This window comes from Acanthochromis polyacanthus, chromosome 22, assembly GCF_021347895.1.
Source record: "Acanthochromis polyacanthus isolate Apoly-LR-REF ecotype Palm Island chromosome 22, KAUST_Apoly_ChrSc, whole genome shotgun sequence".
Classification (NCBI taxonomy): Eukaryota; Metazoa; Chordata; class Actinopteri; family Pomacentridae; genus Acanthochromis; species Acanthochromis polyacanthus.
The window spans coordinates 14,722,016-14,744,635 of NC_067134.1; the positions used below are offsets into that span (position 1 = coordinate 14,722,016).

The window sequence follows — 22,620 nt, forward strand, 5'->3', positions numbered from 1 at the left end:
TATATATATATATATATATATATATATATTACCCAAATTTGGCCAGAAAGTCCTTGTGTGAAATTCTTCAAAGTTTCATGGGATTCATCTCATCTTAAGGACATTTTCATGAATGTGGAAAAACAACAGGAAGTCGTTTCAAGCAACGAGCCAGAAAAAATCAGAAAGTGTGATAAAATCCAAGAAGAGACTAAAGGAGAACAGAACCCTAAACTACTGAGCTTCCACATTGAAATGAGGAGTGGATTAAAGTCCACAGCAGCAGACAGAGAAGAAGATGAAGCCAGAGAAGGTTTGGATTCCTCAGGTGACATGTAGAGTGTAGATTCCCTCTCTGACTGTAGTTCCTGTAAAACAGCTTCTCAGGACATTGAGTGTTGAAATGGAGTCATCAGTTCTGGGATTGATTCTTCTTCCTTCTTCCTTCTGGATATTGTCCTAAAAGCTTTATATTTATAGAATTAGAAAGAAATGGAAAATGTTCCCAAACACACATTTTCACAAAGTCACGTTTTAACTCACCACAAACTGACACTTTGGGTTTTCTGCTTCGTTGCCCTGACGACAGTGACATTCCGCCAATTTCTGTTCCTCAAGTGAGTTCTGCTTTTACCGTCTTCATATCACAGCTTGTTTTCTCCGTGTGAATGTGAGTAAAAGACATTTTAAACTGTTTTTTATCTTTCATATATGTATAGAACATAAAACTGAATCAGTCATCGTATTTTAACTCAAAAACAACATTGTTGTGACACAATTACAACAGTAAATAAATCTTTTTTTTCCCTAAAACCAAATCTTCTGACATGTTGAGGTGTTCTCAACCAGCAGGAGTTATCAAACTGATGCTGAAGTCAATGTGTTTTGTCAGTAAATATCATTTGTATTTGTCACACAGTTCTAAACATGAGTTGTTCTGATTTGCTGTCAATCACAACCTGTGATCTGATCTGTCTAGCAGAGGGGAAAAGATTTAAACTGAAATAAAGTTCACCTGATACACTTTGAAAAAACCAAATGCTAGAAATGTTCAGATGTTTCTTAAATATAGAATTAAATTAGATTGAGAGCAGACATGTCTCTTTATGCACTGTTGAGGGAAATGTGCATTAGAGTGATCTCTGCTGATGTTGGTTCTGTCCCAGTGATTCCATTCTAGGGAATGTTAACTGTCAGGGATTTACAGCCTGATGGGAATTTCTGGTTACATAAAGCACGGGATTTGTAGAAGTTGTGTTGGATGTTGAGTGACATGAAAAAGGTTGAATGTTGAAATAATCCGTCACATGAAATGAGTGGGAATCAGCCTGTAAAATGTGCTCTTATTGTGAAACTCTGCCTGCTGCTTCCTCATAGGTGGAGTCCTGACTGGTTCCAGGAAACAGATCACATGTCTGAGCATCCATGTCACAAGGGTGGGTTTAAAGCTGACAGCTTGGCTAGCGCTCACAGTTCGCCTCCCTTGTCAGTCTGAACATGGGTGTCGAGCACACCAGCTCGTGTGATTTTTAAAAAAAATTCAAACGGGTACGAGAATAGCTGTTATTATGTTACTTGTTTTGTTCTGTAATGTGTTAGTTAAAACAGATAATTTTTTGGATGCTTTTTATTTATTTTGCTTTTAAAATGCTTTATTTATTTGAGATTATTTTTCTAAGTATTATAATTGCATTAATGTTTGTTTGTCTTCATATATTTTGATCAATATGTTGAATAATTGCTTCTTCTGTGAGACATTGGTTATTTTATATATTTTTGTACATGTGTATTTTTATATGGCCAGAGAGAGATGTGCTGCTGAGAGCAGACCAGTTCATGTGTGATTTTTTTTTTTATTCAAACAGGGTCATAACCACCATGGCCAGAAAATAAAAGTGATCCAGAGAACAGACCTTGTCTTGAGAATCGCACAATGCATTGAGTGAAAACCACACGGGTTACAGAAGGCACACCATAAATTAATACCATAATAATCAACAAAATTGAGCAAATAAATATATACACAAATCTAACATTATACAGTCATTGGAGCAAAGAGCCAGTGAAAGCCATCATTGATCTGATCAGTAGACTGACTGTAAATCTGATGAATAAACAATCAGCTAAAGGTTTTAGTGTTTCATCCCTTCCTGTTTGAGGATTCTATGGCTCTACAAAGACATACAGAACTATGAAATATCTCTGAAATCACTTGCAGCACACCCAGCAAAGAACCGAGCTCTGCAGCACCTTCAGGAAGGATGGAGATGTTTCCAGAGAGCTGATCGGTCAGTAGGAGGTGTTTTAGTTGATCTGTTATGTGGTTCAGCATCAGTTACCATGGTGATGGACCTGCTAAGAAGTGAACCAGCATCCTGAAAAGTCCTGAAAACCCAAGTTATAGCTGAAGTTCCCTCCATGAGCTCAGATCCTGCTTGGTAGTCCAGTCCTCAGAGCTGTTTTCATGCTTCAGCCTCCATTTGACATCGAATCTCATGAAATCAGCATCAGTTTACTACTGCTGTGTAGGAATCAGCTGGTCACAAACGTCCGTCTAAAAGGACAGAAACAGACTGAAACCATTGAAAAATAGTCAAATAGAGCAGAAAGAAATCCAAGAGAACAGCTTTTGTTACTGTCAGGAGAAATGTGAGAAGAATCCTCACAGAGGTTTGTGTTTTGTTGAAAAAATGAAGAATGAAATGTATGTGGAGTCCATGAGAGACATTTATTGCAGTAATGAGCTGTTTAGTAGCACTCAGTGTTTGGTCTGGACTCTGAACAGGCTCAGTATAAAAGTATAAAACCCTGATATGAGGTTCTGATCCTGGACTCCAGTCTGACTCTGTGTGGCCCAGTTACTGCAGAGTGACTTCCATGAGTAATATTTAAAGGCATTATGGAGGACGCTTTTTTTTGTTTAATTTGTCTGATTCACATAAAATGAATATACTGACCTTTAGTGGACTTGTATGTATGGTCTCTAAAAGAATAAAACATTTAAAAAAATAACTGTGGACATGGCAGGACCTGAAAAACATCAGCCAATCAATGCGCTCGGACCGAGGCGTTTGGTTTGCTCCCTTTCCTGTCAATCAAAAATCTTCCGGCTCAGGCCTAGTTACGTAGATTACGTACGCCTTGGACTTACGTGTTTTCTGTATGTGTTACTTTGGTATAGCTTCGTAGTTAGCTGGCGACTTGTTTTGCTAATCTTTTTTACATAATGGCAGATAAAGATCCAGGGGGACCCAGCAGTAAAAGAAAGCTTCACGAGTGCTACGCAAGTTTCTGGAGGGGGGCGTTTCTTCGTAAATGTTAAGAGGGGGGAGGTTGTATGTGCGCATGTGCATGCTACGTTCAAAGTCGTAGGAAATTAAATCTCCTCTAATGCCTTTAACAGACAGCAGTGAGCGCCCCCTGCTGGTTCCTTTCAGTGTTGTTGTCAGTGATCCTGTAGGATTAACTGCAGTCCTGCTGCTACACAACAACCTCCACTGCACCAACAAAACAATTGTTCATTAACCGCTGACACATTCTTTGACTTTATCAGGAAGTCACAATGACGTCAGAGGTGCTCTTGAACATCCTGGATGATCTGAGAGATGAGGAGCTGTCTACATTCCAGTGGTACCTGCAGCAGCCCAACAATGTTCAAAGCCTCCCTGCCATCACAAAGAGTCGACTACAGACAACAAACAGGTGTAAAACTGTGGATGTGATGGTGGAGACTTATGGACTTCAGAGAGCTGTGCAGGTGACCAGGGTGGTTTTAGAGAAGATCTCCAGGAATGATCTGCTGCAGAGGTTGCCTGCCAGCAGCTCAGGACCAGAAGGTCAGTCACAAGACAAGAACAACATGATATCATTACAGTCAGAAAAATGCATGATGTTGCTGCTACAGTTTGATAGAGTTCAGGTTCTGTCAGTTTTTCCTGAGTCCACATGTAAGGTCAGTTCCTCTGTAAAATCTGCTGATCAACCCTACTGACTGAATGCTGCCCCCTGCTGTTTGAACCGTGATAGAACACCAAAATTAATTCTGTATGAGTTCTGTGGAAACAAAGGATGTCCCATCTGTGCTGACCAACAACCAGAGGGAAGCTGAACAATCAGCTCTGAGTAAGGGCAGAGCAATGTTGTTGAAGCAGCTGCATTCCAAATCACAAACCTTTAAACTTAAATACATACTACAGTTGACCTCGCAAAGTATTCACTGTGTCCTGCAGTGTGCATACAAATAGAACATACTACTTCATAATATGGTGACTTAAACTCTGACTATCCCAGTCTGTCGTAATGTGGTGTCATCTGACTGTGAGCTCTCAGCAGCTCAAACTTATTTCTATTTCCACAACACATTGGTGCAAATTAAAAGTCCAACCACTTTGTAGTTGCTTAGTTGCTTGTGTTTTTCCAACAACAACAGAGGTTTTTGTAGACACACACCTCACACTGTTCCCTTCATGTTTGACACAGATGAGACTGTTCCGGTACCAGAATCACATCCCATCAGATATTACCAACAGAAGCTTCAATCAAACTTCCAGGACACGTTTATGGTTGCAACAGAGGGGTGGGCAGCAGATGAGGAGCGTCTGGTTGATATCTACACAGAGCTATACATCACAGCTGGCCGGGATGTGCACGTCAACACACAGCATGAGGTCCTACAGATTGACAAGGTGTGGAAGCCATCAGACACAGAGACACAGATCCAACCCAGAGACATTTTCAAGCATCCTTCTGGAAAAGACATACCCATCAGAACAGTGCTGACCAATGGGATTGCAGGGATTGGAAAAACATTCCTCGTGCGCAAGTTTGTGTTGGACTGGGCTGAAGAAAGAACCAATCAAGATGTGCATCTTATTTTCCCATTCACTTTCCGTGCCCTGAATTCACTGCAGGGAAAAAAGTTTGTTTTGGCAGAGCTCATTCATTTCTGTATCCCAGAAACTAAAGACGTCACAGTGGAGGCTCTGAATTACATCTTTACAGCTCTGCAGTCATCAGGAACCAGCAACTACCACAAGAGCAGATTCAAACTGCTGTTTGTGTTTGATGGACTGGACGAGAATCGCCTTCATCTGGACTTTGATGACAACATTCGCTCCGTGGACGTAACAAAGTCAACTAAAGTGGAAGTCCTGTTGAGGGAACTTATCAGTGGAAAACTGTTGCGCTCAGCTCGCCTCTGGATAACCACACGACCTGCAGCAGCCAATCAGATCCCTCAAAATCTCGTCAACACCACAACAGAGGTCAGAGGGTTCAATGACCCTCAGAAGGAAGAGTACTTCAGGAAGAGATCCAGAGATAAGAGGCAGGCCCACAGCATCATCTCCCACATGAAGACATCACGAAGCCTCCACATCATGTGTCACATCCCAGTGTTCTGCTGGATCACTGCTACAGTTCTGGAGGAGCTGCTGGAGACCAGAGAGGGAGGAGATCTGCCCAGAACCCTGACTGAGATGTACACAGAGTTTCTCATACTTCAGATTGATCACACAAAAGAAAAGTACAGTCCAAAGAAGTGCCAAAAGTACATTAAGTCATTAGCCAAACTGGCTTTTGAACAGCTGCAAAAGGGCAACTTGATCTTCTATGAGAAAGACCTGAGAGAAAGTGGCATCAATGTGACTAAAGCCTCAGTGTACTCAGGAGTGTTCACAGAAATCTTCAAAGCAGAGCGAAGACGGAAAGAGAAAGACAAGATGTTCAGCTTCGTCCATCTGAGTGTTCAGGAGTTTCTGGCTGCTCTTCATGTCCATCAGACCTTCATCAACTCTGGAATCAACCTGCTGGAGGAAGAACAACAACAAACTGCCTTCAAGAAGCTGAAAGTATTTCTAAAGAAACCTGAACTAAAATATCTCCACCAGAGAGCTGTGGACGAGGCCTTACAGAGTCCAAACGGACACCTGGACTTGTTTCTGCGCTTCCTCCTGGGTCTGTCACTGCCGACCAACCAGAATCTCCCACAAGACCTACTGACACAGACAGGAAGTCACTCACAGACCACTCAGGAAACAGTGGAGTACATCAAGGAGAAGATCAGTGAGAATGTGTCTGTAGAGAGAAACATCAATCTGTTCCACTGTCTGAATGAACTGAAGGATGTTTCTCTAGTGGAGGAGATCCAACAGTCTCTGAGATCAGGACGTCTGTCCACAGATGAACTGTCTCCTGCTCAGTGGTCAGCTCTGGTCTTCATCTTACTGTCATCAGAAGAACATCTGGACGTGTTTGACCTGAAGAAATACTCTGCTTCAGAGGAGGTTCTTCTGAGGCTGCTGCCAGTGGTCAAAGCCTCCAAGAAAGTTATGTAAGTAGTTAGAGACTGAAGATCCTTTTTCATTTTGCTGCTGTTTCATTAGTATAATCTTCTTTTTGTCTCTTCAGACTGAGTAGCTGTAATCTGTCAGAGAGAAGCTGGAGAGCTCTGTCCTCAATCCTCAGCTCCAAGTCCTCCAGTGTGACAGAGCTGGACCTGACTAACAACAACCTGCAGGATTCAGGAATGAAGAGTCTTTCTGCTGGACTGGAGAGTCCACACTGTAAACTGGAAGCTCTCAGGTCAGGACTCATCAACCTGTTCAACTGATGACCATTTAAAATGTGTTTTTATTCATGATGAGCAGAAAAGCTGAGGTGGGAGGTTTTCTGTATTTGTATGACTCAGATCATACAAATACTGACCTTTAGCACTAGTTTCTCTTAATGAGGTCTCTTCAACTCCAGGAACTTAGCAACCTGGAACCTGTATCACAGAGCCAGAACCTGTAAGAACCTGTAAAGTCTTGGTTCTAGATTCTGTCTTAGTTTCCACTGTTTGACAAAAGAGAATGTTTCAGATAGACGTTAATGAAAAGGAAACACCAGAACAAAGGTTTCATGATCACACTTGAACTTGTTCTATGGATCTTCTCCAGGTTGTTTTCTCCTGACTAGATCCTTGCTTGTGTTTTTCTACTCTCAGATGTTCATCTCTTTGGATAAAAACGTCTAAAAAATGAAACTGTAGGATGTTCAGTTTGTTCAATGACTGACCTCAGTGTAATTTGGCTGGTGGAGAGTTGGAGTGTTGTTTAAGTTCTTGTTTGAGGTTCAGGTCCAATTCTTTCTCACCATTGAAGCCCAAACAGCCACTGAAGCAGTGTTGCCCTCTGTCTTCATTGAGATCAAAGAGATCCTCAGTTCACCTCCTCAGATGTTATGGTCTAGAGAGATTTGGGGTGCTTGCTAAAAGCAGTGGTGAGAGGGTGCAGGTAGGCAGGTCTATGCGCCAAAGAGAAATAGACAGGCTCGTAAAAAAAAGGAGACAGTTAAGGAAGCAGTGGAGGAAGGCATCTGAAGAAGAAATGGAGGGAATTAATGTGTTACAGGAGGAACTGAGAAGCAGCTTATCAGTACTCAGAAGGGCAGAACACCTTATGGAGAAGAGAAAGAAGAAAGAATGTGCAAGGTTAACATTTTTTAGGAACCCTTTTAAGTTTGTGAAGGGCATATTTAATCAAGAAAAGGAGGGCAACTTAAGGCAGGAAAGTCAGAGGTTGAAGAGTATTTGAGGTTGATGATTCAGGGGAGAATAGGAACATAGGTCTTCCACCTGACACCTGGATGTTACCCTACTGAGGTGGAGAGGAGTTGTGGAGGTGGTCAGGCGTGCAAAGGCTTTGTCAGCCCCAGGGCCTAATGGAGTCCCCTACAGGGTCTACAAGAGTGCACCTGGCATCTGTGGAGACATCTGAGAATAGTCTGGGAGAAACAAAGTATCCCAAGAGCATGGCATAGGGCAGGAGGTGTTTTCGTTCCTAAGGAGAAAGAGTCATCAGACCTCAGCCAGTTTTGGATGATTTCTGTCCCAAATATTGAGGGAAAGATTTTCTTCAGTATTGTACCGCAGAGATTGGCTAGTTTCTTAGTGAGGAATGTTCTGGTCGATTCTACAGTGCAGAAGGCAGGGATACTGGAATTTTGTGGGTGCTTGGAGCAGAATAGCATAATTTGGCATCAGATTCAGACAGCTAAGAGGGAGAGGAGAGTCTTGAATGCTGTGTTTTTAGATCTGGTTAATGCGTTTGGATCAGTCCTGCATAGCCTTATTTGAGTTCCTTTCATGATTTTAAAGTGCCAGAGATTGGTTGGTAACCTGGTGAAAGCATATTTCCAGGACATCAGATTATGTGCAAGTACAGGAGATTTTCCAACAGACTGGCAAAGATTGGAAGTTGGTATTATGGCAGGATGTAAAGTTTTGTTGTTAGCTTTCACAATGGGGAGTTAATTATCAGGGCATCCAAGTGGGTTGTAGGTGGAGAGAGATGGCAGAATGGAATGCGTCTTCCACCAGTTAGAGCTTATATGTATGATATGACACTGATGACTTCAACAGTGTCATGTACAAAGAGTTAGAAGAAATAGGAATCTCAAATGGGCTAGTACAAGGAACAAGTCTCGTAAATCAAGGAGTATTATGATATACAGAGGGAAATTTAGTGATAAGAAGTTTTTCATAGATGGTGAGGAAATTCCTACCATTTCGGAGAAGTCAGTCAAGAGCTTAGGACGGTGGTATAATGTCTACCTGAATGATAAGGAACAAGTTGTGCAATTTAAAAAGGATGTTGCGGAAGGGCTGGATAGAATAGATAAATCAGGGCTCCCTGGAAAGCTGAGGTTGTGGTGCTTGCAGTTTGGCTTCTATCCGAGATTAATCTTGCAAATGTCCATTTATGAAGTTCCATTATCCAATGCAGAGAGAATGGAAAGCCTAGTTTGTTTTTACATTAGGAAATGGTTGGATGTTCCCAGGTGCTTGAATCTGGGACACCATAGTTCACCACCTAGCCTCCTGGAGGTGTTGTGGGAGTAAATAGGTGAAACACCATTGAAGGGAGGTTTCCACCTGATGACCCCCAGAGATGTGTTAGGAATCACTGCTCACTGTTGTGCCTAGTAGCACAAGCTAGCTAGTAAAATCAGATTTTTAAAAAAGGCTATAAAATACATCCACCAGGTTATTCACTGATTTGAATGAGCCATTCGCAGTTTCACTGTACTGGACTTGTGTACTTAGACTTGCATGGGTTAATCTTTGAGACAAGCATATGCTACTGGCAGGATCAACCAGGTAGCCCAGACGGGACGAGCGATCCTAGGTCTTTCATTGAGTGTGCATCCTTCTTGTTTGGAGCAGAAGTGTCTTGTGTTTGAATTAACTGTTTAATTAGCTGAGTCCCATCAACTGAAGTGTTGGTGAAAGATGGAACATCCATCCCACCTGTGGTGAGGTTCATGGTCTCTCTGCTCTCCCTGAGGAGGAGCTACACCCTCATAGGGACCCTATGACCCTTTTCAGATGTGAGGCTGTTAAAAGGCGTTGGTTCCTGTAGGGACTGAGAGCCAATCCCTGGGCAGCAGAGTGTCTCCTGAGACGGAGAGAGAATGAAGAGTCCAGCTCACTGACGCTATGAGGAGTCCAGACTACATCAAGAGTGGAGATAAAGAGTTTGAACACATGAGTTTGGAGATCCTTAGTTTAGTTTCAGTGGGATTCATGTGTCAGTGAAAACCAAAGCATGAATCTCAACAGCACAAAGACTGGAGATCAGAAGACGTTTGTTCTGAAACAATATCAGAGATGTAACCGAGTCTGACAGTGATTTAATCGCTGCCATCAGCATCAAGTTGACCATTTTTCAGATTGTAAAGAAGGAAAAAGTCTAAATTGTGACTTGTCCAAGCGTGTGTCCTGATTTGAATCCAAAAGACCAACTTTGGGGTATTTTAAAGACAAAGGTAGAGCAACACAAACCCTCCAACAAAGAGCAGATAAAGACAGTTTCTGAAGATGGTGGAACATCTCTGCAGAAATGTGGTTTCTTCATGCGGACAATTAAATGTGTCATCAAAAATAAAGGTGGACATAGAAAGTACTGAAAAAATCCAACATTACAAAGACAGTAATGAAAGATGTACTGACCTTTATTGGATTAATTTCTTGCTGTTTGGCCTGTATTCTTCATTTAGTAAATCTAAACTGTCAGTTAGTTTTTTAATCAGATTAAATACTTTACTGCTCAGCTTCAAAATAATCCGATTACTGTATTGTGCTACACATTGGATTACTTTCACATTTAAATAATATTGCAGATGACTGTCCTCAGCGCTGATGTATTGTGGACATAGTGGGATGTATTTGTTGTTAAATTCATTGCTGTCTTTTCAACAGGACAGAAAATACTGTACTCAATGTATTACTACTTTTCTTCTCTTTGTCTCTTCAGACTTAATAACTGTAATCTGTCAGAGAGAAGCTGTGGAGCTCTGTCCTCACTCCTCAGCTCTCAGTCCTCCAGGGTGACAGAGCTGGACCTGATTAACAACAACCTGCAGGATTCAGGAGTGGAGAGTCTTTCTGCTGGACTGGAGAGTCCACAGTGTAAACTGGAAGCTCTCAGGTCAGGACTCATACTTTGAAACTGTTCTGAAAATTATTATTTTTGATGACTGAATGTTCTGATTCATTGTAATACTAATGTGATGTGTGCACAAGAGGAACAAGGACACAACATGTTCGAACAGGAGTTTGAAGGATAAGAAACCAGTTCTAACCATCTGCCTGTAGCAACCTTGAGATAACACGTACCAAGATGTCTAATTCATGTTTATGTCTGTCCAAAAACTGTGCTATTTTCATCCATCGCCAGTCACTTGCCCAGAATGTGTTCTGTGCATGTTGATTCCTTGCGGAAGTAAAACTTTTCTTTGACTTCAGAGAAAACTCTGAGTATTAATTTGGAGCAGTTAGGACTCCACTGAAGAAATTTCCTGACAGAAACTGATGTGATTTCTATCAGTGGATAAACAGCTAACTTGATTAGAATCATTGCTGATGATGGGATTCATCAAATGAGCTTTACTGAACTTGTACAGGACTTTGTCAGGGTTTATTTTTGACATGATTAAATCCCACTAATCATTATTGAGGTTGTTGATTTGCTTGAGACGCATGAAATGTGCAGCAAAATGTATCTGAAAAACAAAGAAGAAATGAAAGCGTGACAAACATCCCGCCAAGTGATGTCCATCAGGTTTGTGTTGTTTTGTGTGTGCAGGCTGTCAGGCTGTCTGGTCACAGAAGAAGGCTGTGCTTCTCTGGCCTCAGCTCTGAGCGTCAAGCCCTCAAATCTGAGAGAGCTGGACCTGAGCTACAACCATCCGGGAGACTCAGGAGAGAAGATGATGAGGTCTAAAGTGGAGGATCCACACTGTAGACTTGAAACTCTCAGGTACAGACATACAAACACTCTCAGGAAACTATCATTCTAGCTCACAACAACAAGTGAAAGCAGAAGAACACTCTTAGCTCAGCTATGCACCATGACTGAAGGGAAAGTGAACCTGTTAGCCTAGCTTAACATCAGACAGAAAGCAGAGTAAACTGTTAGCCTAGCTTAAATCAAAGACAGGAAGCAGGAAGAACTGTTAGCTTAGCTCCATGAAAAGAGGAAGCATAAATGAGTAAAGCTGAATAATGAGTGTAAACTGAGCTGGAATGTGATGAGCACAGTACAGGACTTTAGAGATGCTGCATTCAGGTGTCTGTGTCTCCATGTTGGACTGGTCCTTCATCAGTGGAACAGTGTGAGAGCCATGTAACATCCATGTGTGCTGCTGAAAGAGTCGCTGATGCTCTGACCGTCCTCCTCCTTTCAGGGTGACGCCTGCTGGAGTCCAATGGTTGACACCAGGTCTCTGGAAGTGTAAGTGTGTTTTAATGGATTGATGGAAACAAAGCAGCACATTCAAGCATCTTCAAAGTGTCACATCTCTGAGGACATCATCAACGGTTAAATACTGATCACATGATCCATCAATAACTGCAGCTGTGTTGTGTTTGTTCTCTCCATCAGATTCCTGTCAACTCACAGTTGACACAAACACAGTAAACAGAAAACTCAAACTGTCTGACAACACCAGGAAGGTGATACGTGTGAAGGAGGATCAGTCGTATCCTGATCATCCAGACAGGTTTGACTTCTGGCCTCAGCTGCTGTGTAGAACTGGTCTGACTGGTCGCTGTTACTGGGAGGTGGAGTGGAAAGGAACGGTAGAAATATCAGTGAGTTACAGAGGAATCAGAAGGAAAGGAGACAGTGGTGACTGTGTGTTTGGATGGAATGATCAGTCCTGGAGTCTACGCTGCTCTGATGATGGTGGTTACTCTGTCATTCACAATAAGAGTCAAACATCTATCAGGTCCTCCTCAGTCTCTCACAGAGTTTCAGTTTATGTGGACGTTGATGCTGGAACTCTGTCCTTCTACAGAGTCTCCTCTGACTCTCTGATCCACCTCCACACCTTCAACACCACATTCACTCAACCTCTCTATCCTGGATTCTGGTTCTTCAGGCCTGGTTCCTCCTCAGTGTTTCTGTGCTGAGTTCAATCTCCAGAGTCTTCTCCTGGTAGAGAAACAGTGTTGAACAGATAGTTGAGTCTCTCCATGACTCAACTTCTTCCTTTTCAAAGATGGAAGTTGTGATTATTCCAGGAGCCAAATGTGGTGTTTGTGTCTTTTTCCAGTCAAATGTTGAGAGTGAATATCAGGATGTGGTGTTCCTCTGACACTCACTTGAACTAAAAGCATTTGAGCTGTACAAAGTGTGAAATGAGAGAGGAAGCAGTGAATCTACAAAATGCAGACAGACTTTCAGACATTGCTGTCCAGTGAAAATCCGTTTTTTGTGCAGCCAGACTTGATCCTGATTTGAGTGTTTAAGTCCTGTTGTAGTAATGAAATGAAAACTTCATCTTATGTATGATGGAGAAGAATAAAGGGCTGTGGCTAAAAATCCTGACTCTGAGTTCTTCATTACAAACATACATTATATCAGCTATTTATTATTCATCTGCTTTATTCGACTCAACATGGAACAGGGTTGTAAAAAATGCATTTGAAGTCCAAAAACAAATCCCCATCTAAATGTGTCTAAAAGGTTCCTCTCTCTCATTGAATCATTTGATCAACTTTGAAATATTTCCAGTCAAACAACAGAGATGCTCAGAGAATCTCTCCTCATCAATCAGAGCCTTTTAGTCAAACTGTCTCCTAGATTCTAGTTGGAGATCCAGGTGGTTGTCATTGTTGCTGGAAGAGGCTGTAGATCAGGGATGTCAAACTGATTCTAGTTCCAGGCCACATTCAGCCCAATCTGAGCTCTAGTGGGCCAGACCAGTAAAACCACAGCAGAATAACCTAGAAATAACCACAACTCCTCATGGTTCCTTTGTTTTAGCGCAACAATGTTCACATTTAAGGAATTTTCTTTTTACCAAACATTGTGAACAACCTGCAATTTATCAAGAAAAAGAAGTTCAGTTTCAGCAACATTCAGCCTCAGTTCATCATTTCCACATTGCAACTTCCAGATCAAAGTTCTAGATCTGCTAGTGGGATGTGTCATCTTACACTGGACTACAAATACATGCAATAATGAATGGTAGTGTCTACAGATATGGACCCGTACCCGTAGCCTGTGGGCTACGGATACGGCACTTTCCATTTTCCAGACAGATGCGGACCCGTACGCGAGTCTCGCGAGTCAAGAAGCTGCTAACCACTGCAAACTGTTGAAAGGTAAGCAAAGGTTAAGGTTAGGGTTAGTGTTAGGGTCAGGTTTAGGGTCCGTACCTGTAGTACCGATGCTACGGGTCCGTACCGCTAGCGTCTACCGGGAGTCACGTGACCAGATCTCGCATATCTGATTGGCAAATGGCAAGTGCCGTATCCGTAGTGCACAGGCTACGGGTACGGGTCCGTACCTCTAGCAACAACCATAATGAATAAATATAATGGCTGCTTCTTTGTTGAGACACTGTTAATGTAATTTATAGACTGGACTAAACCTGAGCAGGTGAAGAGAGAAGGAGGATGAAATGATGGAAATTCAGAGACTTAATGTTGAGCATTGAGAAGTTAAGAGCGGTTTAATGCAAACCAGTGGATGCTGAACTTTAGTGCAGCTGAATGGGATTCAGTGAAGCAGGAAGCAAAATAAGTTTTTGAGAAAGAACAAGCAGGAACACAGAATTAGAACGAAAACAGAGAGAAACAGACTGAGAAGCTCATGCTAATATTTTGGTGGACTCAGAAGGAGTCCGGCTCTGGTGTAAACTAAGTCATATTTAACCACCGCTAGGTTTTCCACTTCCTCTAATTGTGTTTGTTGTTGTTTCATTTATGTCTAAACAAAAAAATGAACAAGTTATAACTAATGTACAAATGCATCCATGACCGGAAGTGTTAGCTTAGCTAGCAGAAGTGCTAATGATGAATTTTTATACACGGACGAACACAGTAACACACATAGCTTTAAAAATAAATCCTCTCCAAGACACAGAGCTGTAGCTCCGTTCTAGTCTGAAGTCTAATGTTCCAGCGTTTTTGTGTAGCATTAGCAACGGCGCTAATTCACGTCGCTAATTAGTTCGCTCATTCCTATTTAACGTTGTTACCGCTTTAGTAAAGTCTCTCACTGTTTTCTTCATTTTCCTTTCCAGTTCAGTGGCGTCCATTCACAGTTTTATGGTAACATGGCAGCGGCTTCAGCTCATTCATTTTAATTAAAAATGTTGAAAACTCAGGTAGCTGCACCTGTTACTGTGACTACCTGACACTTAACGGAGCTAACCTCCAGAGGGCGCTGTTTCGTTTATGACGCAAGAGCTGGAAATTCTACTTTTGACCTAATTTACTGTGGTCTACACACAACAGCTTTCTCGTAATGTCATGCAGCTCCAGCACATTTCAGCAAAATCCCTGGAAATAAATGTTTACCTTCTGCATTTGAAGTGGTTATCAAAACAAACCACTGGAATGTAAACAACACATTCAAAGCAACAAACCTCAAGTAAAAGTGCTTTCTAGGAAAGAAATGACTGGAAACCTAACAAGTTTCATTATTAAAATTAAGTCCTTGCAATGTTCTATATATTTATTGTACTATTACAACTTTAACTGAATTAAATATTAAGACTGCATAATATTATTTCATGTAAAATATGCTTGACCTGACTAATTATAATATTAAGTTAAATACACTACAATATAATATATGATACAAAGGTTCCTGACTTAAGTTGAAGAGCTGACAATATTAGCTATTATAGAAATGTATCTGACCAATTTCAGTATTAATTTAAGACCCTACAGTGCTATATGTTATACAAATTTGAATAACAATTTAAAATATTGAAGTAACATAAAAATACAATTTTACCTGCTCAATTTATGTGTTAGGGGTTAAGGATCCTTTGTTTTTTTTGTTTACAGATGTTAAATTAAAGGAGTTTTATATGAAGTAAGAGCACTTATTTGATTATATGTTGATGAATTCATATTTTTGTTATTGCAAGAGGGGCAAACAAAGTTGATTCAAAAATCAAAATCTCTCTCTCTCTCTCTCTCTCTCTCTCCCTCTTAAAAGCACAGATACACATAAAAATGCCAATTAACAGAACATTGCTAGACTAAAATACATGACAGTGAATCAAAACATGATACACACACACGCTCTTAACAGATTATATTTTATAGTTTTTGCAAGGTTTTTGATATGTGACTTAAAATTTAGATTTGAATCCAGCATTATGCCAAGATATTTAAACTCACTCTCAATTTCTATTTTTTCAGTCCTAATTAAAATGTCAGCGCTGATAAACTGCTTTGTTTTGGAGAAAAACATCCCTTTTGTTTTGGTAACGTTGAGGCTGAGACATGACTGATCAAGCCACTCTGTAATCTTTCCCAAAGCATTCGTTAGTGTCTCACCTGCTAACTCTGCAGTTTTTGCACAAGTATAAATGACCGTGTCGTCAGCATATATTTGTAGATCTACACCATGGCACACCTGCGGAAGGTCATTGACAAAGACTGAATAACAGAGGCATTATACACAGAGAGCTTTGGTTACATGTTGATTTATAATCTAGATTTTTTTTCTGCTTTGTTTTTTGATGGGATTACCACAGACCTGACCATGAACACCACTGACCCACCTGAGGGAGACGCTGCCTAAGATCTCAAGGCTGCTTGGTCATGGTCTTTCTGGTTCTGCTCCAGAACGCCTTCATGAACTACTTCTTCTTTTGAAGAGGCCCTCAGATGCTGCAATCTCTGACCTTCAGGAGAAAACTGCTACTTTCACTCTGTAACGAAATGACAGTTATTTTAAAGACCCAGCTCCTGGCGGCTTTGAGTGAAAATTTAACATCCATCAAAACGGAACTGCAGACAGTTAAATCTGAGCTGTCGGTCAGTATTTCAAACATCAGTCCGACCTGGGTGTCCTAAAACACGCTGTGAGTGAAACAGAAACTTCACTCTCCACATCACTGATGACATCGTCACACTCCAAAGCAGAGCACCTGTCTGTTAAACTTTTAAAAGTGGACTATAAAGGTGAAGAATGTGAGCAGCAGAACAGATGTGATCAGAAAGAAGTCATTTTCTTTTTTTCTTTTCTTTCTGGTTGATTTGATGCTGTCAGATGCAGCTGTTGGAGCTGATTCTGATCTTTCAGGATAAAAAGCTACTTTTTCTTCACAGACTTTTCAGGAAATTATTCTCTTGGGTTTTTTCTGCTATTTATATTGAAATTATTTATGATTATTTCATTATTGTAAAATAAAGTTTGAGACATAAAGACTCATTTAGTTATTTTTTCCTGAAATATTTGACGTAGCAGAACTAAACTTCCATTTTCCTTCTTGTACTTCTGATACTAGAACTAAACACGTCTTCAACACGGATCATTTGGTTTTAATGAATCAGCAGCAACATCACAAAAACAAATGAGACCTTTTTCAACAAATTCATGAAACTGATGTCATTTAAAACTATCAGAGTCTGTTTTAGTGTCAAATGAAGCTGATTCCTGACAACTAGAACATTAAATCTACTGTTTTAATCACATTTAGGTTTCCTGAACATTACGTTAACGTCAACCAGCCACAGTTTTATGAACTTAATGAACTACATGACAGGAACACAACACACTTCAGCTGCTGACAGGAAACAACACAAACATTGTTAGCTTGATGCTACAATTAGCTGCTAATCAGGAAAGAAAAAATTACCACAAATATGTATAAAAGAAAAACCTTAAACCTATAACCTAAGAGAGGAACCTTTTAGTCACATTGAGATGGGGATTTGTTTTAGGACTTTAAATGTATTTTTTACAACCCTGTTCCATGTTGAGTAAAATACAACAGATGAATAATAAACGACTGATATGATGTATGTGTCACGAACGGAGCTGGTGGACCAGAGCAGAGAACCACACTACCAGGGCTGGCTGAGTGCGAATGGTTTATTGTGTGGGGTGAAGAGGGTGGCTAGGTGGGGGAAAACCAGGGCGTAGGAGCGGGGAGCTCCGGGCAGGAGTGGGGGATCCAGGCAGGAGTGGGGGTCCAGGCAGGAGTGGGGGTCCAGGCAGGAGTGGGGGTTCCAGGCAGGAGTGGGGGTTCCAGGCAGGAGTGGGGGGTTCCAGGCAGGAGTGGGGGGTTCCAGGCAGGAGTGGGGGGTTCCAGGCAGGAGTGGGGGATCCAGGCAGGAGTGGGGGTTCCCGGGCAGCCGAACTAAACAAAAGCAGGAGAAACACAACGTCAAAAAACACGGCAGAACTCAAAAACAGAAACTGCTAAGGCGGCTAGAGACCAAACCGAACTGCATGGTTGCTTGTTCAATACTCTGGCAGGGAGTGGAAGGTTGAGCCGGTCTTTATTGTAGGGGTGAGTCGTTAGTGAAATGGTTGTCAGCTGTCCGGGAGCTGTGCAGGTCGTTGATTACCTGAGTGGAGTCAGCTTGAGGAGCTAGACTCCACTCAGGCACCGAGCTGTAGGGGAGAGACAGGGCAGAGGAGCGGATGGGAGACAACCAGACAAACAGGACAGAGGAGCGGACGAGAGACAACCAGACAGAGACAGGGCAGAGGAGAGAACGGGAGACAACCAGACAGAGACAGGGCAGAGGAGAGGATGGGAGACAACCAAACAGACAGGACAGAGGAGCGGAACCGTGACAGTATGTTTGTAATGGAGAACTCAGAGTCAGGATTTGTAGCCACAGCCATTTATTCTTCTCCATCACACACAAGATGAAGGAAGTTCTCATTTCATCACTACAACAGGACTTAAACATTCAAATCAGAATCAAGTCTGGCTGCACAAAAACCGGATTTTCACTGGACAATAATGTGTTAAAGTCTGTCAGCAGTTTGTAGATTCACTGCTTCCTCTCTCATTTCACACTTTGTGCAGCTCAAATCCTTTTAGTTCAAGTGAGCGTCAGAGGAACACCACATCCTGATTTTCACTCTCAACATTTGACTGGAAAAAGACACAAACACCACATTTGGCTCCTGGAATAATCACAACTTCCATCTTTGAAAAGGAAGAAGTTTACAAGGAATCATTTAGAAGGATTTCACAAAGAAACACATTAAATCCATTAAAGTCATGGAGAGACTCAATTATCTTTACAACACTTTCTCTACCAGGAGGAGATTCTGGAGGCTGAACTCAGAACAGAAACACTGAGGAACCAGGATACCAGAATCCAAATCCAGGGTAGAGATGTTGAGTGAATGTGGTGTTGAAGGTGTGGAGGTGGATCAGAGAGTCAGAGGAGACTCTGTAGAAGGACAGAGTTCCAGCAGGAATGTCAATATAAACTGAAACTCTGTGAGAGACTGAGGAGGACCTGATGGGTGTTGGACTGTTATTGTGACAGACATAGTAACCACGATCAGAGCAGATCAGACTCCAGGACTGATCATTAAATCCGAACACACAGTCATCAATGTCTCCTTTCCTTCTGATTCCTCTGTAACTCACTGATATATCAACCCCTCCTCTCCACTCGACCTCCCAGTAACAGCGACCAGTCAGATCAGTTCTACATAACAGCTGGTCCCAGTATTCAAACCTGTGTGGATAATCAGGATACAACTGATCCTCCTCCACATGTGTCACCTTCCTGTTGTTGTCAGACAGTTTCAGTTTTCTGTGTACTGTGTTTGTGTCGACTGTGAGTTGACAGGAATCTGATGGAGAGAACAAACACAACACAGCTGCAGTTATTGATGGATCATGTGATCAGTATTAAACCTTTGATGATGACCTCAGAGATGTGACACTTTGAAGATGCTTGAATGTGCTGCTTTGTTTCCATCAATCCATTAAAACACACTTACACTTCCTCAGACCTGGTGTTAACCATCGGTCTCCAGCAGGCATCACCCTGAAAGGAGGAGGACAGTCAGAGCAGCAGCGACTCTTTCAGCAGCACACATGGACGTTACATGGCTCTCACACTGTTCCACTGATGAAGGACCAATCCAACATGGAGACACAGACACCTGAATGCAGCATCTCTAAAGTCCTGTCCTGTGCTCGTTACGTTCCAGCTCAATTTGAACTCATTATTACTCATTATACTCATTTATGGTTTCTCTTTTCATGGAGCTGGGCTAACAGTTTATCCTGCTTCTTGTCTTATGCTAAGCTAGGCTTGCAGTTTACCTTGCTTCCTGTCTTGTGCTAAGCTAGGCTAACAATTCAATACAATTCAATTTTACTTATAGAACACTAATTTCAAGTCAACTTGTCTCAAGGCGCTTTACAGAACCCATATGCCTGAACCCCCAGATTAGTGCCAAGGTGACCATGGCAAGAAAAAACGGCCTTTTAACAGAAAGGAACCTTGAGCACAACTCGGCTCTTTATGTGGGGGACCCATTAGCGTGCTGGCCGTCAGGATGAAAGGAACAAAAGAGGTAAAGAGGTAGAGCGATGGGGAGATGGAGGGGGAGCAGGACGGGTGGCAGAAGAGGACCTGGTTTCATCAGCTTCTCAACCGTAGTTGGACAGCCTCGTGTAAACCCTAGCTCACTTAGCTTAGCGTGGCTCGCTTGATGGGAACAAATTGTTTTTAGAGTCCAGACCAACTCTGTGGTGGAGAACAAGGAATTTTATTCAAGCTCTGCAGTACACTGTACACACACTCAGCTTCTCCAGAACACACTTGGATAAATGTCTCTGTTTGGACCATAACATGCGCTGTGACTGCAGCTGCACCGGAAACATCGCCCTTCTTCAGCTTCACTGTTCTTCTTCCTTCCTACCGCTGCAGCACTTCCTCTAACGTCTCACACACCCTGAAACCTATCAATGTAAAGGAGTGCCTTTCCATCGGGGTACCTAGTGTTTCAGACCAAGCCGATGATAGTTTCCTGAGAGTGTCTGTCTGTCTGTACCTGAGAGTTTCAAGTCTACAGTGTGAATCTTCCACTTTAGCCCTGAGCATCTTCTCTCCTGAGTCTCCTGGATGGTTGTAGCTCAGGTCCAGCTCTCTCAGATTTGAGGGATTGAAGCTCAGAGCTGAGGCCAGAGAAGCACAGCCTTCCTCTGTGACCAGACAGCCTGACAGCCTGCACACACAAAACAACACAAACCTGATGGACAACACTTGGCTGGATGTTTCTAATTTTTTCTTTTCTTCTTTGTCTTTCAGATTCATTTTGCTGAACATTTCATTTGTCTCAAGCAAATCAACAATCTCAACAATGAGACAAAGTCCTGGACAAGTTCAGTAAAAGCTCATTTGATGAATCCTATCAGCAGAAATGATTCTACTCAGGTTAGCTGTTTATCCACTGATAGAAATCACATCAGTTTCAAAATGTGAGTCCTGACCTGAGAGCTTCCAGTTTACGGTGTGGACTCCCCAGTCCAGCAGAAAGACTCTTCACTCCTGAATCCTGCAGGTTGTTGTTAGTCAGGTCCAGCTCTGTCACACTGGAGGACTGAGAGCTGAGGAGTGATGACAGAGCTCCACAGCTTCTCTCTGACAGATTACAGTTATTAAGTCTGAAGAGACAAAGAGAAGAAAAGTAGTAATACATCGAGTACAGTATTTTCTGTCCTGTTGAAAAGACAGCAGTGAATTTAACAAATAGGCAGTTTTGCGAGACCAGTTTGTGGAAAATGTGCAGAGCTCAGATCTTCACAGGGAGTTAAAGAGGCTGGTTCGTGATGACCCCACACTGTCCGTGCTTAATGTACGTGCAGAGGCTATTACATGGGAACGTGAGGGCAAACCTGCTAACGGTAAACACCATTCTATTTCACCTTTTTGTGCTGTGCAGAGCTCTAGTGTTCGGTGTAATGTTGATTGTGCCTCTAGCAGTTCAATCACTGAACAACTTGCAGGTTTGACTGCTTTAGTACATAAGCAGCAGGAGCAACTTAATCAGCTCACTGAAGCCCTTAAGGTGAGGCAAGCACCCGTGGATCCTCAATCTGGTCGTCTTAATAATATTGTATGTAGACGGTGTAAACAAACGGGCCATTATGCCTGAGAATGTGACAATGCACGTGTCTCTTCTGGTTCTGTTAATCCTCCATGTCCAGCCCGTGTTGCTGCTTTTCAGCCAGTGGGAAACTAGAGCCCCCTAGTGTGCAGAGCCAAACACTAGGTGGGGGGCTGGCAGGCTCCACAGACCCTAGCTCAGTAGATGAGGCACTGATGGCCCGGTTAATTGCCCCCTGTCCCCAAGTGAACATTAAAATGGCAGGTGTTGAGGTGAGGTGTGTGTTAGATACGGGGTCTATGGTATCTCCCATTAGAGAGAGTTTTTTTCAAAAACACTTTCAGGATAAGTTGAAGCCCTGTCACTGGTTGCAACTTCGGGCCGCTAATGGTTTGGGGATTCCCTATGTAGGTTACATGGAACCCGATGTTGAGGTGTTGGGCAACTTTATCCCAAGAAGAGGTGTGTTGGTAGTGAGAGACGCCCCTGAGCATGCCACCCCGCCTGAAGTCCCAGGAATTTTGAGAATGAATATTATTAAAGCTTGCTATGACAATCTCTTTTCAGAGCATGGCTCCCAGCTGTTTGACCATGGGGCACTGGATACCTATGGTCAGGGACTTCCTGAAGGGCTTTTGATTTCTCCTGCGTTAGTTAAGGTTAATAGAGGAACTGTCTACATCCCTGTAGTTAATGTTGGTGTAGCTCCTGCAACACTTGGACACCGACACCCTATAGGACTTTTGTCACAGGTAGAGATGGTAGGTCTACCACAGGGAGTTAGTGAGGTCTGGCCTGATCAGGTAGAGGGGGTGGCTACTGTGAACTCTCAGGTTAGAGGGAGTAGTTCAGTGCAGGAACAGATCAGGGCCCTGGATTTATCTGTTCTTTCAGAGATGGAACAGCGGAAAGTGAGGTCACTGTTGCTGAGTCATGAGCCAGTGTTTTCTGCATTTGAGGGTGACCTCGGCTGTACCGACCTTATCACACATGATATCCCACTTATTGATGATGCCCCTGTGCGACAACATTATAGGTGAATTCCTCCGTCTGAGTATGACACATACACCACATACACCAACTGCTGGAAACCCAGGTGATTAGAGAGAGTTGTAGTCCCTTCTTCCAGTGTGGATGAGCACTTAAGCCGTTTGGATGCTGTTCTAAGTCGTTTGCAGCAAGAAGGACTTAAAGTCAAACTGGAGAAGTGCTCCTTCTTTCAGAGAGAGGTTCAGTACCTGGGTCACCTCAT

The 22,620-nt window shown here is 42.4% G+C and overlaps 2 protein-coding genes across 8 annotated transcripts in view; one reads left to right on the forward strand and one right to left on the reverse strand.

Moving 5' to 3' along the window:
• The window catches only part of LOC110967925 (NACHT, LRR and PYD domains-containing protein 12-like), a 246,638-nt gene that overhangs the window by 124,442 nt on the left and 99,576 nt on the right, over positions 1 to 22,620 (reverse strand). For 3 of the 7 annotated variants that reach the window (XM_051941898.1, XM_051941897.1, XM_051941893.1), the window contains exon 10: positions 20,752 to 20,925. The exons of 1 other annotated variant lie outside the window; for it this stretch is intronic. In XM_051941898.1, coding sequence (XP_051797858.1) covers positions 20,752 to 20,925 — 174 coding nt within the window. Of the gene's footprint in view, positions 1 to 18,111; positions 19,101 to 19,250; positions 19,298 to 20,312; positions 20,487 to 20,751; positions 20,926 to 22,620 lie in introns of those variants that run through there. 3 more of the 7 variants (XM_051941894.1, XM_051941903.1, XM_051941896.1) reach the window with 3 other exon arrangements.
• Positions 622 to 12,832, forward strand: LOC127531796 (NACHT, LRR and PYD domains-containing protein 12-like). Its single transcript, XM_051941927.1, has 9 exons — positions 622 to 649; positions 1,357 to 1,415; positions 3,533 to 3,815; positions 4,459 to 6,310; positions 6,388 to 6,561; positions 10,275 to 10,448; positions 11,106 to 11,279; positions 11,707 to 11,753; positions 11,904 to 12,832. The coding sequence occupies exons 3-9, from the start codon at positions 3,542 to 3,544 to the stop codon at positions 12,431 to 12,433; spliced, it is 3,225 nt and encodes a 1,074-aa protein (XP_051797887.1). The 5' UTR covers positions 622 to 649; positions 1,357 to 1,415; positions 3,533 to 3,541; the 3' UTR covers positions 12,434 to 12,832.